Source organism: Mauremys mutica, chromosome 2 (genome assembly GCF_020497125.1).
Source record: "Mauremys mutica isolate MM-2020 ecotype Southern chromosome 2, ASM2049712v1, whole genome shotgun sequence".
Taxonomy (NCBI): domain Eukaryota; kingdom Metazoa; phylum Chordata; order Testudines; family Geoemydidae; genus Mauremys; species Mauremys mutica.
In genome coordinates, this window is record NC_059073.1 from 182,725,738 (window position 1) to 182,743,410 (window position 17,673).

Here is a 17,673-nt window from a genome sequence, read left to right on the forward strand (position 1 = left end):
AGTATCAACAGAGGGAAAATTACTTTATGTAGTGACCCAGCCACTCCCAGTCTTTATTCAGGCCTAATTTGATGGTGTCAAGTTTGCAAATTAATTCCAGCTCTTCAATTTCTCATTGAAGTCTGTTTTTGAAGTTTTTTTTGTTGAAGAATGGCCATTTTAAGTCTTTTTATTGAGTGTCCAGGGAGACTGAAGTGCTCTCCTACTGGTTTTTTAATGTTACAATTCCTGATGTCGGATTTGTGTCCATTTATTCTTTTGTGTAGAGACTGTCCGGTTTGGCCAATGTACATGGCAGAGGGGCATTGCTGGCACATATCACATTGGTAGATGTGCAGGTGAACGAGCCCGTGATGGTGTGGCTGATGTGGTTAGGTCCTATGATGGTGTCATAGATATGCGGAAAGAGTTGGCAATGGGGTTTGTTGCAGGGATTGGTTCCTGGGTTAGTGTTTCTGTTGTGTTTAGTTACTGGTGAGTATTTGCTTCAGTTTGGGGGGCTGTCTGTAAGTGAAGACTGGCCTGTCTCCCAAGGTCTGTGGGAGTGGCAGGGTTACTACAAAAAAGAAATTTTCCCTCTGTTGATACTCACCTTCTTGTCAACTGTTGGGAATGGGCCACATCCACCCTAATTGAATTGGCCTCATTAGCACTGACCCCCGCCACACACACACACTTGGTAAGGCATCACCCATCTTTTCATGTGCTGTATATTTATACCTTCCTACTGTATTTTTCACTCCAGGCATCTGATGAAGTGGGTTATAGCCCATGAAAGCTTATGCCCAAATAAATTTGTTAATCTCTAAGGTGCCACAAGGACTCCTCATTATTTTTGCTGATACAGACTAACATAGCTACCCCTCTAAAACCTGTCACCAGATTTAACATAGAATTTCAAACCAATTAGCAACCGACCCCAAACAAAATCCTGCTTAAACCATGAGGTTTAGAAGAGTTCAGTACCAGATCATGCCCATCTCTAAGGACAGGTCTACCCTACATCAGTGCAGCTACTGCTACAGTGTAGATGCTTCCTATTTCGACAGAAGGTGTTTAGTTAATCCATCTCTCTGAGAGATGGTAGCTCAACAGTCCATCCACCAAGCCATCAACCTAGCCATGTCTACATGGGGGTTAGGTCAACCTAATTACGGCACTACTGGCATGAAATTTTTCACTGCCCTGAGCCACCTAGCTAGGTGCATCTAATTTTTAGTAGTAGACCAGGCCTAAAGCAAGTAGACAAATTGGATGCATTGACAGTGGGAATGGTAATGTATTAGTATTAGGCATTTTTGAATTGATGTATGTACCAATGTGCAGTTCCAATATACATTTAAGGTCTGACACTCCACTGCTTTGTACCCAGTGTATTCATTTTCATTTTACTGGAGCAAAGTAAGTGCTGAGTGGGTGTAAACTGCTAGCATTCTGATCTGGGAGTATTTTACACCCACTTTGCAATTAGTTTATACACAAGTAAATGACTACAGAAGATGCAAGGCAGAAGACAATCAGACCTTTAGACAATATGGCCTCTGTCCTGACTAGAAATTAGCGCCTCCGGAGGGAATGTATATGTTTTGTACGAAAAATATAATTTTGCAGGAAACGATCTGGTTAAACTGATTTTATGTCTTAGTAACTGAACAAAGATGTCATTTTTTTTCTTCTAAATAATGATTTGGAAACAAGTGCTGATTTTCTCTTCAGACCTATTTCTGGATTAAATTACATTAAACAAGATTAAGCATGCATCATTGGCAGCCGCAACATTTCACAATCAAAAGCTGGGTGACAAAAAGAGCTAGCTTACTTTCTCTCCAATTTCATGCAATAAATCAGTGAATTAATTTACCAGCTGATTTGGAGAAGTGTCACAAAGTCAGCTTTATAACCAGCCATCAGTAGTGTGCAGTGAAATTCTTGTGATGAGCAAATCCATCTGACAAACCTACTCCAGAAACACTGTGCTCTGAAGTTTGGTCACAGTCTAAGAACCGAGTAGAAATCCAGACTGCCATTCTTCCAAGAGAATAAATACTGTTGTGACGAGGCTTCTTGAACTGGATGTTTTTTTCTGTCCTGTTCATATGAATTTATAAAACTGCCAAGATTAAGGGCCCAATCTGACAATTTCTGCTCATGTGAGTAATTCTGTTGACGGTAATAGAACAACTCATATGAGTAAGGAGTGCTTGTTTGAGTTATGGGTCCTATGATTTAAAATGAGATTTTTAAAGGAATCTATAGAAGTGGGTGCCTTCTGTTTTTAGTTATTTAAAGTCATGCAAAACCATATGGTATCTATAAATCTTAATTACCACATATTTCAAATCTGCTTACAGTAGTGGTATTACTCTCAAGCATATCAATAGCACTCTAGAATATGGAGGAGGATTTATATTTGGATTAAACATTATTATTATTGTAGTTATTATTCATGAATCGCTCTCAACTTAGATGCTCCAGACACTAAATAGTTAAAGTACAGTAGTAATATAGGGTTGCCAACCCTCCAGGATTGTCCTGGAGTCTCAAGAAATTGAAGGTTAATCTTTAATTAAAGATTATGTCATGTGATGAAACCTCCAGGAATATGTCTAACCAACATTTGCAACCCTAGCAGTAAGCAACAAATAAAGTGGTATTAAAAAAAATAAATAAATGCTCAGACATCAAAGCAAAATGGCATCATTAAAAGGAAGGAGGAGCAGGCGCGCTGACTGTGCAGAAATTACCTCTGAAAAAAAAATGAAGTTTTAACTGTGTGATCTTAGTATAAAATGGATGTCTGTTTTCTAGCTAGTTCACCTCTCTCTGTTAAAGCACAAAGGCCCCAGCCTTGCAAAGCAATGAGTGTCCTCTGCTCTCATTAAATTCAGGAGGGCTATGAGGGTGCTCAATCTCATCCAGGAAATGCCTGGCATCCTGCAGGTTTAGGCTCACAGTAAACTGCTTCAGAAATAGCACTGACTACTAAGGGTTAGCTGATAGAAAGGACTCCAGGTCTTCATAGTGTCTTAATTACCATGTACATTCAGTGTAAAATCAATAAAAATGCTGTAAGGTCTATTAGTTTGCAATTAAATTGTAAAAAATCAAGTTTACAAAAGACCAGGTCACCCTAGTTCTAAACCCAGGGAAATACCAAAACTGATGGTCTGAGTACCTAAAGTTGTGTACCTGCCATTAGCACTTTTTCACGCTTCCATGCCCTTATTGATGAACATATCCCTGGCTCCTAAACAACAGCCTGTGTTGTTACGTGCTGAGCTGCAAACACTCTGCTGCACTTTGCAACCCATAGGTCTATACTTCTTATTGCTCCTTATGGCAGTTTTCAGAATGTGTATTATTGAAGGCTTTTTTCATCAAAACAGACTTTAACAGATGGTTTATATTCTATTTATTTTTCTGTATGCTAACACCACAGAAAGAGATTAAATTAACTCCCTAAGTAGCATATTTCCAGGGTGAAGCTGAGCAACAGGACCTAACAGTATATGTCCAAGTGAAAATCAAGCATTTGTCCAAAGAACATAGGTTGGGTCCTGCAATCTTTAGAGACACAGGGTAGGTGAGGTAATATTATGGTTACCAACTGTCTAATCACACAAACACCCTTGCCCCACCCTCTGCCCTGCCCCTCCCTGGAGCCCCACCCCTTCTCCGTGGCTCCACCCACACTGGCTCCATCCACACTCCTTCCATCGCTTGCTCTCCCCCACCCTCATTCACTTTCACTGGGCTGAGGCAGGGGATTGAGGTGCAGGAGGAGTGCGGGCTCTGGGCTTGGGGGTGGGGCCAAGGGGTTCAGAGTGTGGGAGCGGGCTCCGGGCTGAACCTGGGGCAGGGGGTTGGAGTGCAGGAGGAGGTTCGGGGTGTGGACTCTGGAAGGCAGTTTGGGTACGGGAGGGAGCTCAGGGCTGGGGTAGGGGGTTGGGGTGCGGAAGGGGATGAGGGGTGTGGGCTCCAGCCAGATGGTGCTTACCTCGGGCGGCTCGCAGGAAACAAACGGCATATCCAGCTCCTAGGCTCAGGAGCAGCCAGGCGGCTCTGCATGCTGCCTCTGCCCACAGGCACTGCACCCGCAGCTCCCATTGGCTGCAGTTCCTAGCCAATGGGAGCTGCAGAGTCAGTGCTCGGACTGGGGGCAGCACGCAGAGACCCTCTGGGTGCCCCTGCGCCTAGGAGCCGGACATGCTGGTCACTTCCAGGAGCTGCATGGAGCCAGGGCAGGTAGGGAGCATTGCCAGATTTTAGCAGCCTAAAATCTCCCAGATCAGCTTCAGTAGCCTGCAGGAGATTGAGTCTGATTCCAGGAGACTCCCAGGCAATCCAGGAGGGTTGGCAACTTTAGGTAATATCTTTTATTGGACCAACTTCTGTTAGTGAGAGAGACAAGCTTTTGAGCTTACATCAAGCTCTTCTTCAGTTCTATGTAAGCTCAAAAGCTTGTCTCTCTCACCAACAGAAGTTGGTCCAGAATAAGATATTACCTCCCACAACTGGTCTCTAATATCTCGAGACTGATACTGCTACAATAGCATTGCATCCTGCAATCTTTACTCATTCAAGTAGTCCAATCAATGGCAATGGGAGGAACACTTCATATCAGTAAGAGTTACTTGTAGGATTCCCATGTGAGTTTATGCTTTGCATAGATTGGTAATGGAGCTCTCTAGAGTTCATACAAAAGGTTATGCTTAACTGATCTTTCTCGGCTTAAAAATAATTCATTCTCTTGCTTTAATTTGTTCTTTTTTTCTCTGCCAATAATCCTTGGGCTGGTCTAATCTAAAAACGAACATAAACCGATCATATAAAAGTGTTATCTGAGAAGGGTTTTGTCTTACGTCACAGTGTTTTTCTCTGGAATTCTGACATATGCTTATATGGAACAAAAGTCCAGGTTTTGCATTAATGAATAATGATGATTTATCTGACAAGAACAAAACAAACAAAAAAAGGAGAAGAAGAAGAAGAGAGAATCTAGTTGCTAAACATTTCCTGAACTCAGGACATGGCAACTCAGTCTTTAAACATCCTGTAATTTTAAAAGCAAACAAAGTGAAAGGGGTTATTATTTGAGAAAGATTATAAATTTTGGATTAAGGCTTTTGATATACTGAACAAACCAAACCGAATGCTGAACAACTTCAGCAGTGAAATAACTGTCATGATTTTTGCCCTGCTTGTCATCATTAACCGAATGATGTATCCACCCATGAGTCGCTAGAACGATGACAAACCTTGTTATGTCAGGATGACAACTTTTCTCATCCAAATGAGAAAATAACGCAAGATAATGTCACTGTCCCAGATAGAAGCCTTCTGACAAAACAAAGTTAAATGACACCACAACAGTCTTTCTCAGCAGATGCCTTTTACTATAACTTTGATTCTTAGAAACATGCTTTGAATACTGCACAGATGCACTAATCATAAATAGAGATGTTGGGTCTGATTCTCCATTGCACTTGTTAATCAGGATCTGTTGTGCTTTTGATTGTATTTACATTAGAGAACTGAACAATTCATAATTGAAGCAAGAGGACAGAACCAGTTTAAGCACAAACATGCTGATTTGTTTTCTGCAATGCTGCAGTTTCGGCCTGTGCCATAATATTGTTTTTCTAATGTGTTTCAATTGCAATGGTCTCTGATAACTTATTGCACAGAAGCAGTGGGTTTTGGAAAACTTCAAAAGAACACTAAGGCACGGTCAGGAAGCAGTGGGAGCAGCACCTCACTGTTTTCACTGTGACCTGTTTTAGTGCAGTCTACACTAACACTAAGGACCTGATCCTGCGAGTACTCACACTGCCGGGAGTAACTTCATTCCTGTGAGGAGTCCCTTTGAAGTCAATAGGAATACAGACATGAGTAAGCACGTGCACAAGAATTTGCAGGATTGGGAGCTAAGACCATGAGCCTGCAATGAGCTTCTTGAGAACAGATTCCCTGCACGAGGTGCAGGGATTCACCCATTCAGAGTTCGTTGCAGAAGTTGACAACCATGATTACAACTCTCCATCTTTTTTTTTTTTTAAAGTACAAATATAATGCTTTTAATTAGTGCTTCTATCAAGGACAAATGCTTAACCAGGACAGACAAGAGGATACAGCACCTGCAGTCTTTTCCAATCACTAATAGAGTACAGTAAATTGAAGGATATATATTTTATTTCTAATAATGCAACTCCTCTGGTAATTAATGAGAATATACTTAGGTATAATTATTCAATAGTTACATCATGATAGCAACCAGAGGCCTCAATCAGGAGTGGGGTCCCATTGCTGTACCAACATAAAGATAGACTGCATAACAATATCCTGGCTGTGTACATACATCGCTTTTGCCTACATTTTCTTTGACTGTTTTTATCTATGATATTTTTGGTGTTTTAGGGCCTGGATAACAGGCTCAACTAGCTCCCATGTGGAATCTCACTGAGGTCAACCTCTGCCATATCTAGCGTTGATCTACAATCAATGGGTCTTAGGTTCCTATGTTACTTAGGTGCTTTTGAAAAGTGTACTCCTTGCCTTAATGTTAGTGATACAGAGACAGTCATACTTGTGTACGTTGGTAGAAATTGAAGAATATGCCCTGGATCAAATATGTCACCCCCAAATAATACATATAATGTAAACAGAGACAAATAGGATGCATTTTTTGCCCTTGTAAATGCAACAAAGCATGTGAGTTCACCTTCTATGCACTGAAATTGAATGCATGATTAGTTTCATGGTTATTCTTTGTGTCCTGGGTAATTAACTGTGATTTGGAGACCAGGACCATTAATTTAAATCAACTCTGTTATTTTAACAGACAATTTAAGGAGCCAGATTTTTCACTGTCTTGAGTTTTGGGTAAATACAGCTGTGCCACGTGGGTGTAGAACCATTCCCAGTGGCTTGATTGTGTTTTACACTTGCTGCACACTCACTTTACACAGGTGTCTTACATTTATATTTCCCAAGCATTCTTGTGTAAAAACCTTTGTGCCCACACTTAAAAGTGCTCCAGATGCTTTGTGTGCACCAAATACTATTAGAATTGCTTTCCGCAGGTCTAAAGATCAACACAGACTGAATTAATTCCTGCACTAGGTTCAGATGTAGGGCTTGATCCTGCAACATGCTGATCACAGAAGTATTGGAGACAGTGGAAGTTGAGGTTGCTCAGCAACTCACATGATCAAGCTCCACAAGAACTTTTATTGTGTATTAAATGGGTAAACTGAAGAGATGTTGAGTTACATGGCCAAGATCATGCAGGCAGGAATCTGCAAAGTCAGGAATAAAACTTAAGCCAGTCCCTTAATTTAACTGCTCCACCCTTACTTCCTCTACTACAGAGCCCATATAAATAAGGCGATTATACTATATTGCACTGCACATGGGAGGTGTGATTGGAGCAAGTAAAGACTTTCATATAAGGCAGCAGCACAGGCGGCAGTGTTGAGCTAGACCTACCCGCCCAGGACCCTGGTTCCCATACTCCTGCAATAATCACGTATACCATATTGTCGTTACAGCCCTTGTTATCTCTTGCTAAAATCCATTTACTTGGAGAGTTTTGGGAGCCATAATGTTTCTCAAATGGTCTTTCTTCTTTCTGCTTTGATCGGAGTACTGGGAGTCCCTAAAAATATATCCCCCCGTCTTCTGCCCCAGGTCTCTTCATTGTGTGAGATTCTTTCTGTTGTACGGACAGACATGATCTCTCATCCCCCCTGCACACTCACATGTTCATTTTGTCTCTTTCTCTCATATTCACATAATTTATTCATCCCAATGATTCATCCATTAATTATTGTATTTGTGTCCATTAATTATTCAGTGTTTTTTTTCTTTAACTGGCAGTTTTAGAAATATTCAGAGACATAAAAGCATAACATCAGGGAAGGTAAGTGGGTCAGCCTAGATGGTGAACAAAGTGGTCATGTGTGGAACATTCAAAGAGGTCTCTCTATTCCTGTCCTTCCAGACTAGTGCCTGCCCTGTCGCATGCTATTGCTTACTTATGGCCTCATCCATCAAGCCTGCAGAAATTTAATTGGTTTCAATAATTTCCTGCACTGACAGTTTCCCTTATACCATGGAGTATATAGATATGCAAAGGAAAGATGTTGTTGTTGTTATTTGGATTGTGGTAGTATATAGAAACCCCAGGCAAGGACCAGGTTATGCTAGATCAGGGGTTCTCAAACTGGGGGTCACAAGGTTATTACCTGGGGGTCACAAGTTAGCATGGGACTGACAGCCTGAGCCCCTGTTAAATTAAAATTAAATTAAATCCCGCCGCCCTTTTTTTAATTTATAGTGGGGGAGAGGGTCGCACTCAGAGACTTGCTGTGTGAAAGGAGTCACCCTTTCAATACAAAAAGTTTGAGAATCACTGTGCTAGATACTGCATATTTAATTGAAGAGGCGATCCCACCCCCCTCCAAGCAGAGCAGTTGCTGCTTTGTTTCCATTCCGATGAAGAATGTTACAGACTAAACACTGACCCTGTAAACACTTACATATGTACTTAACTCTAAGCATGTGATTAGCCTAACTGATTTCAATGGGCTTCTCCTTGTGTTGTTTAAAGTTAAGCACATGTGCAAGCATTTGCAGGATCACTGCTTATTTCTCTCTATTCTTCCTTCTTTGTTGTTTTACTTCATCTGAAAATAATACTGAAGAATACCTGTTTTCCTCATAGTGTATGTGAAAATACAACTGCTCCAACAACCAAACTGCTAATAATTTAGCGAAATAACTTACTTCAAGCAGCCTTTATTTATAACATAGTCTATTTAATATTATCTCTTTCATTCTTTTGTTATTTGTCCTGCTGAATCTGTAAGGTGGACAAGATTGCCAGTCTCTACAACATACATGTTCGTACAGGATGTTTCTGTAACACTGGCGCCTGCCAGCAGCATTTGAGCCTCAGCAATGAGGATGTCAAAAGGAACCTTCAGGTCAGTACCAAATCCTGTCGAGGCCAAGTAAAATCACTTGAATGATTGAATAATGAGAGGGTTGAAGGGAAGAATAAAAACTGAGTATAGTTAAACATGGGTTTAAAGCAGGGATTCTCAAACTGGGGGTCGGGACCCCTCAGGGGGTCATGAGGTTATTACATGGGGGATCACGAGCTGTCAGCCTCCACCCCAAACCCTGCTTTGCCTCCAGCATTTATAATGGTGTTAAATATATAAAAAAGTGTTTTTAATTTATAAGGGGGGTCACACTCAGAGACTTCCTATGTGAAAGGGGTCACCAGTACAAAAGTTTGAGAACTACTGGTTTAAAGCATGTATATACCTCATATATCACGGGGCATAGGTTTTAGATTTGGGAGGGAGGCAATTTATATAATGGTGGCAGGTTTGTATTGTTCTCCATTAGACTTCAGTTTAACACACTACTACTGAAGGAACCTTCATTTAATAGCACCCGCTTCATTCGAGCTGGTTGAAAATTTTTTGACTGTCAAAAAATGTGGTTTAGTTGAAATCAAAATGTTTCATAGGATTTTGATTTTGATGGGGGAAAAAGTCAAAACATTTGAAAATGTTTCATTCTAATGGTTTCATTTCGATCCATTTCATTTTGACTTTAATATTGTATTAAAACATTAAAATATTAATTGTAATATTATGTCATATTTATATACAATATATACCATGTACTGTTAAAAGCTGAAAATAAATTAATCCTAATGACATTATCAGAACAAGATGTTTCAACATTATTGAAACAAAAGACTTCTGAATTTTTGTTTCACTGGAAATTTTGAAATTTTGACTTTTTTATTCCCCTGATTCAGAATGGAAAAAAAATGAAATCTCAAAATTTTCCACATGATGGAAATTGTAGTTCCTGACCAGTTCTAGTGAACATTTTGTGTTTATTATATTATTATTAAAAGGGTCCTAATTGTGCTTGTCAGTGTTGAAGAAATAAAGACTTAGGGTATATCTACACTGCCCATGTTACAGCGCAGCCACGGCAGCACTGTGATATGGGCAGCATAGACTCGCTTTATCACTGCAGGAGAGCTCTTCCGGCAATAATAAAATAAAGAAAATAAAATTTAAAAAAACCCACCCCGAACGAGCAGTGATCTATACTGGCTCTTTTCAGTGCTAAAACTTTTGTCGCTCAGGGGGGTGTTTTTTCACACCCCTGAACAACTAAAGTTTTAGCACTGAAAGTGGCAGCATAGAGACAGCCTTAGGCCAAGTCTACACTATTGACCTATATTGGTATAACTGTGTTGCTTAGGGGTGTGAAAAATCCACATCCCTGAGTGATGTAGTTTTATCGACCTAATCCCCCGTGTAGACAGCACTATGTCACCAGGAGAGCATCTCCTGTCGACATATCTATCGCCTTTTCAGGGAGGTGGATTAACTAAACCGATGGGAGAAGCTCTTAATTTAGAAGCGGCTTAATTTAAGCACTACAGTGGTGCAGCATTTTAAGTGTATACCTGCCCTTAGTCTTTCCCCATTGGATGCATAGTCTAAAAGAGACAAAAATTAGATGGGGGAAAAACAATATGAAAGTAGTCTAACATTGAGAGGATGATGACAGTTTAAAAAGATATGTGCATATGACATGTCTATGGAGATTAGAGGTACGTTAGGTAGAGAACAACTTAAACTTTAAGTTGCCAAAGTATGAACAAACTTCAACTTGCTAGCTGCGCTCTTGTGACCTATTTTCTGCTGATTGTCATTCCAAAGATTTGGGTAGTATGCAGCATATGTTACAAAAAACCACGAGGGACTTCACCGTTGTAAACATGTCATAGTCTGATATTACAATGAATTAGCAGGGAACAAGCCCAAAAGCTTACTAAGGACATTTTTCAAAAGATAAAAAAATGTATGACCATATTGATATAGTAGCTTCTTCATCATTACATTCAGACATCTAGATACATACTGAAAATACATAGATGCTGCAATTAGATGTAGGGTCCTATGTAAATCATGATTTCATGGCAGGCATGGAAATGGTGAAAGTGCCACCAAAGCTCCTATTATGTGATATGGGAACACAACTTAAAGATCGTTCAAATGTGTTCTACCATTAAACTTCATGAAAACTGGTCATCTTCTAATATTGTTAGTATTTTATAGATTGCTATGTACTACACATGAAACATTTATATAAGAAATAAAAAATATAACCAAAAGGCAAGATTCAAACTTCAATCACACCAATGTAAATCCAGAGTAACTTCGTTGATTTAAATTGTGATTCTCTAGATTTGTAACTGACGGCTGTAATGTGACCCAAATGAACTATTTTCCCCCTATAGGAGTTCACATTGTTTAATTTTGACTGAACATTAAGCAATAAATCAGTAAGATTAAATTGGATTGTTCATTCAGCCAAACTAAAAGCTCTTCACCATCTTGTTCTTTCTCACACACCCCTGGGGTTCTCTAGAGTGTTTTGCATGTTGGTCATATGATATTAGATACAGCCCCGCAATTTCATAGCAATGCTGATGTCTGAGCTCTGGGAAAACATGGTATGGGTTGATCATGCTTGTGTCTGTATGTCTGCACACAAGGTTCTTACCTATATGGTATTTGGGGACATATAAGTACCTTAGTTAGATGAACAGATAGATATTATGTGTAGCAAATGAGACAGGTGAAAAGATTTTCTCCACTTTCCTAATCTATTCATGTATTCATTATGCTGTTTTTGGAAAGGATTTTTCTGTTTTGAGATAGCAAAATGGAGTATAAAGTTGTAAAACAAGAAGGGGAAAAAATGAAAAGTTGGTTCAAATAGCTCATTGCTTTTCTTTTTATTTCAATGTAGGCTGGCCATGTCTGTGGAGATGACATAGATATAATTGATGGACGTCCCACTGGGTCCGTGAGAATATCATTTGGCTACATGTCTACTTTTGAAGATGCACAAACCTTTCTAAAGTTCATCATAGCAACCAGACTATCTAAATCGGACTGCAAGTTTCCCTCCCAAACCACCACAAGAGAAACTATTACACAGTCTGTCGAATTTCCAATACAGAATGACCATACTGCCAATAACAATGCAAAGAAATACTCTCTGAAAACTATCATCTCAGACACGGGACATTGGAATAATTCATCTGCAGCATTGAAGACACCTGAGACTAGCAGGGCTGTTTCTGAGAGTGCTATACCAGTATACAGAAGTGGGAGCAAGCCAATCACTGTCACCAACATTTACCTCTACCCAATCAAATCTTGTTCTGCATTTGAGGTATCTATTTAAAATTAATTTTAGAGATTCATTTGAGCCGTCCCCCATTTTTTCCCCTTAGCTTCTCAGGAATATTCTGTGTTAAGTATAAGGCAACAGCAGGTGAGTATTAATCTTATTTCGAGGAGTGGTGCTCACTTTCTCAAAATTGTACTGTAAATTTCCTGAACACTTGGATATTTAGTTTTTGAGGGAAATTCAATTAGACTGAAGTCATGGAATGCAAATTTATTACATTTTTCTAACCCCCCCCTCCAGAAAATCTGCATGTAATATATATCAGAATTAATAGTTTGGATTCCCAAAAACTTGAATAAATTATAAGCAAGTAATTAGTATGCTTATACTAAATGACACGTGATGGACTGCAAGCATTGATGGGTGTGCAGCAATTGAGAAATAACTTGATTAACATGTTATAATTGAGAGGAGGCTGATTTACATTACAAAGAAATGTTATCATTAAAAATACATTTGCAACAGAAATATGACATTTAAGTGTTGCAGCCCTATTTGAAAGTTCACTCTTTGAAGATTTTAATTGCTTTTTTGCCAAGTTAATAATATGGTCACCTTAGCTGCGACTTTTTTTTTTTAAATAATGCATGATGAAATAGGTGTATGCGCTGCACATTGACCTAGAATCTGACTTTGCTTCGCACTGTGCTGTGGAGCAATTTAATGAATGTCAATAATGGTATAACTTTCCTTATGGAAACTTACCAGTGTGGGTCACTATCTCACATCTGAGTGGAAATTGGGGTCAAGCTTGGTGACAAATCACCTGTGTTTAAAATATAGCTTCTCAAACAATACGATAATCATATTTTTAAAATATGAGGGAGCTTAAAACAAAATATAATGAAGTATGACCATGGAAGTCAATTTTTATATAAACATATAAAATGCCTTGGGTTTGCGTATGATGAACACTGCCCTTAATTCAGAGGCACAGCCTAGGAAAATACAAAAACAAACTTTAATTTGCTGTCTACAAAAGCCAAGTACACTCTGCATTTTATAAAAGAATGTTTCAACCTTAATTCAACTGCTGCAGTTTTTTGAGTTGTATTATAAAAGCTCACTCCTGCCAAAATGTTTTACTGCTGCATAGACATCCATACACCACACAGGCATGCATAGGGTTAAATTGTGGCTTTAAGCCATAGACTGCTGTCAGGAGAGTTGTGCCACAGTAAGTCTCTGCTAGAGGATTTGGATGCTGTGTATCCAGGCACAGGCAGGATGTATCTCGGAGTGAAAGGGTGCATTATGATTTCTCCCACACAAGCAGGGCCAGCTATCTTCCCTTCAAGTCCACTTTGGGGAGGCTAGCATCGCAGCGGGTGTTAAACTCACTCAAACCTTGCACTCCCCTGAGCAACAGCTATGTGATTGCTGCCAAGGTTCTTTGCACTCTCATGATACCCGGCCTTCACGATTTACCCATGTGGTGCAGCACCTACTGTATATGCTTATAGACTAAACATATCTAAGTTAGCTGGAGAAATTGCAGTAGATTGTGAAATTTTGTTAGCCTTTCCATAGAATCATAGGGTTAGACGGGACTGCAAAGGTCATCTAGTCTAATTCAGGATTTATTGTGTCTAAACCATCCAAGACAGATGGCCATCCAACCTCCCAGATTTACAGTCAGCTTTTAATAGTACTAGAAATGTAATTTATAGTTGTTTAGTATTTGACACTTGCATTGAAGCTGTGGACAGAGGCTCAATCAGCATCAGGTCCAGTGTGCTAAGCACTGTACAAACACAAATAGACACAGGCCCAGATCCTCTGAGGTATTTAGACATCTACCTCCCATTTAAATACCTTTGAGAATCTGGGCAACAACATGGATACACAATTAAGATATTGGAGTTTATATATATATCTAAGTTTCAGCTATCCTCACCTGTTTCTCAAACTGGCCAGCATTAATAGGTCCATTTCTTATACATGTCAGCAGAGATGGGGTCTGAGGAGGGACTGGTAGAAAGAGAGTAAAATGGCCTTGCTAATCCGGTCAGGAAGGATGTTTTATGCATAAAGAACAGCATGGAAGCAGGCCTGGATGGGAGGGTTAAGACTTGAGAAGACCCCCAGATTATGGGTTCCAGCCATGTGGAGAATTGGAGGTGCTATCAAGAGTGACAGAGAATAGGGGGAATGGAAAGGATTTGGAAGCAAAGACCAGGAGTTCAGTGTTGGTTGTGTTAATTTTAAGTTGGTGATGAGACAGCCAGGAGGAGATGTTAGAGAAGCAGGAAGAGATGTGGGACTGGAAGAAGGTAAGCAGGTCAGGAAGGGTTCTTTCCTTTCATTATCCTCATCATTCACACCTGTCTTCACAGAGTTTTCACTCCAAAACTCTTAGAGACAGAACTAGACTTGTCACTCACCACTTGATGTTGAGGTCTGCCCTGGGAAAAAACACTCAATCAAATTTTCTGTCTGCAAAAGCAGTAAAAATAGCAACCCCCAGTTCACCATTTGTAAAGAGCCCTAAAGGCTAATTGTCTTAATTTTATTACCAGTTCAGCTCAGGGTAAAATCTAAAAGCTATTGTTTATTTTGACATGGTATTTTTCAAATCAGATGAGATTTCTTTGGCTATCAATATTTCATGGAAGTCCCTTAACTCCATTCTAAATCCAGTTACTTCTTGGCCTCTCTTCAATGGCTAGGAGTAAGATTGCAAGATGGAGCAGATACCTCCACACCCCATCTCATTGCTAATTGCAAAGTGAGTCACTCTCCTTAAGACTGAGGGGATATGTCTACACTGCAATTAGACATCTGTGACTGGCCAGTGCCAGCTGACTTGGGCTCACGAGGCTCAGCCTAAGGGGCTGTTTAATTGTGGTGTAGATGCTTGGGCTGGAGCCTGAGCACTGGTACCCTCCTGCCTCACAATGTCCCAGAGCCTGGGCTCCAGCCTGACCCAAAATGTCTACACCTCAATTAAACAGCCCCTTAGCCCAAGCCCCATGAGCCCAAGTCTGCTGGCACGGGCCAGTCATGGGTTCTTAACTGCAATGTAGTTATACCTTAAGTGTCACTATTGTAACTTCAGCCTTCATTATTTTCAAGGGTGAAAGTCTCAGATGCTACACACATTGGTGTTTGAAGCGAAACATTCTAGAACTACCTTCCCAAAAAGGAATGGAGACGGAATGACATGTTGAAAACTAAATATGGCCTTTCAGATTGTCACCGGAATTAGATCATTCTGCATCTCTGTTGTTTGTCACAAAAGAATTAACTAATACAGAAAATCACAGACTTTGCCAATCTCCTGATATAGTGATCCTAGTAGTAGGGACTGTTTCAGTTAATGTTGCCAAACAACATCTGTTCTAACACTGACCTTCACAGAGCTCATAACTTCCTGAAACATTTGCCCTTTTGATTGGAATTTTCTATGCTTGGACACTGGTTAAAAGGTTTTAGTTCTTTAGAATTTCAGTTCAATTTCAATTTTTAAAAGTAAAATCCCTGTGGCCATTTTGTAGTTATTGGAGGATTTAAAAAGTTTTTACCACTTACAATTTGGATTCTATTTTTTGATGGTGGTGGAACAGCTCTAAACGGACTAAACTATTTGGGCTTTAAATTTGATACTGCAGTAAGTGCATTCTTGCCTTTTTCCTGCATACAGGAGATCATGGTCAGGTTTGTTACTTCAAGTATGGGACTCAAGCCTGCATAGTACTGTTGAAATTTTGGCATGGAGAGTCAGTAGGTCTGAATGCGAGTACATGTTCTGTTGCAGTGCAGAAAGAAAGAAAGAAATGCCAGACTGTGCATGTGCAGAAGAAAGTTCTGTTAAACTGCTTGTGCTTTGGACAAAGCTGCTGCAGGATTGGGTTATCAAAAGATAAAGTTGGTGAACATGTGTATTGCTTGGCCTTTTTTCAATGACTAGGAGTAGAACTGCAAGATGCAGCAGGTACCTCCATACCCCATCTCATGACTAATTAAAAATCACTGTTTTGACATCCTCTCTAGTGAAGAGTCCATTAATATAACCAACAAGCTCTAAAACTTCACTCCTCCTGTGTCTAGCTGCCCTAGCACATCAGGCACTGGATGCCAAGAGAAAATGAGAATTCAAGGGATGAAAATTAAGGTGGGGATCTGGAACTAACAGGGGGATAGTTAGTCCCTATTCCATATATCTTATAAAATGTGTTTGACAAGGAATATTTGTCTACTGCCCAGTTCTGCTCCATGCATGTGTTACCAAATGCACAGAAAGCAGAGGACCCAGATGGAATACGATGTTATATGGACTTTTGGGGAGGAAGCTCTACTTTCATTTCCTTACAGTTTTTATTTCAAGCAGGGGCGAGGGGGAGATCAAACCGGAGATGAAGAAATTCTCCCCCTCCCCCACCTTCTTTTAAGATACCCAAGATTGTTTAAAGAATGCATTTTTAAACATGAACACTTCATGTCCATTAATTTTGTATTGTTACATAATGCACCATGCTCAATGAAAAAAGGTTAAGACTTTAAACATTAATAACTTTATTATTCTTACCACAGATTCTAAACTATAAAAATTACATGATATCACCCAAGACTATGTAAATAAATAGTTTTCATTTAAAATACAACACATACTTTTAGTTATCAGTGGACAACAATATATACAGGTGTTATGAATGTAAACTTTTCTTACACTTGTATAATTTAAAACCTGCTCAGTTAATTCTCTTCATATGTTCCAAAATATAGTAACTGTAATACCCACTCTGTTGTAATTAGAAAAAATAAGTCAAAAAGCATTTATAAACAATAATTCCAAAAAAATTTCTAATGGAAAATCTGAATTGTAGCATCACTATGCTCTGCTTACTTTTCTTGCTAAATTTTGTTTGATTTGCACAGAAGAACTCTTTTTAGCTAAAAGCAGGTAGCCCAATCGGTGGACCAATAACATGAATTGGCTTTATTATGCAATGGTCTGGCTCATGAGTGGTGGAGAAGATGATTAGCCAGCATGAGAAATAGGAAGAATTTGGTCTTTCTGCTGGTCTCCTGCCCTTCTTGCAATAGGCAATCAAGGAATGGATTGCCAAGCTCTGATCCTCCTGAGTTTCAGACCTAGATACATAGGTGAATGGAGGGGTTTCATATTCACCTGAGCACATCTCCAGACATCATATGCTGAAAAATTAACTATGTCATTTACTGATGTTCTGCCCAAGTGGTGGGGCATGCAATTATCTTGTATTATTGCAACTTTCTTATCTGGGATCCTGGTAGTGTAAAAATGATAGGAATTCCGATGTAGAGGTATAACAGGGTGCTGGCTTAAGAGGCACTGAACCAGCCCCTGTTAGCTCAGAACCTACTAGCATAGCTCCCATCCAGGGGAAC

At 39.7% G+C, this 17,673-nt stretch overlaps 1 protein-coding gene across 2 annotated transcripts in view; it reads left to right on the plus strand.

The window, feature by feature from the left end:
* The window catches only part of MOCOS (molybdenum cofactor sulfurase), a 387,414-nt gene that overhangs the window by 323,364 nt on the left and 46,377 nt on the right, over positions 1 to 17,673 (plus strand). For both annotated transcript variants that reach the window (XM_045006427.1, XM_045006428.1), the window contains exons 7-8: positions 8,871 to 8,987; positions 11,857 to 12,285. In XM_045006427.1, coding sequence (XP_044862362.1) covers positions 8,871 to 8,987; positions 11,857 to 12,285 — 546 coding nt within the window. The remainder of the gene's footprint in view (positions 1 to 8,870; positions 8,988 to 11,856; positions 12,286 to 17,673) is intronic.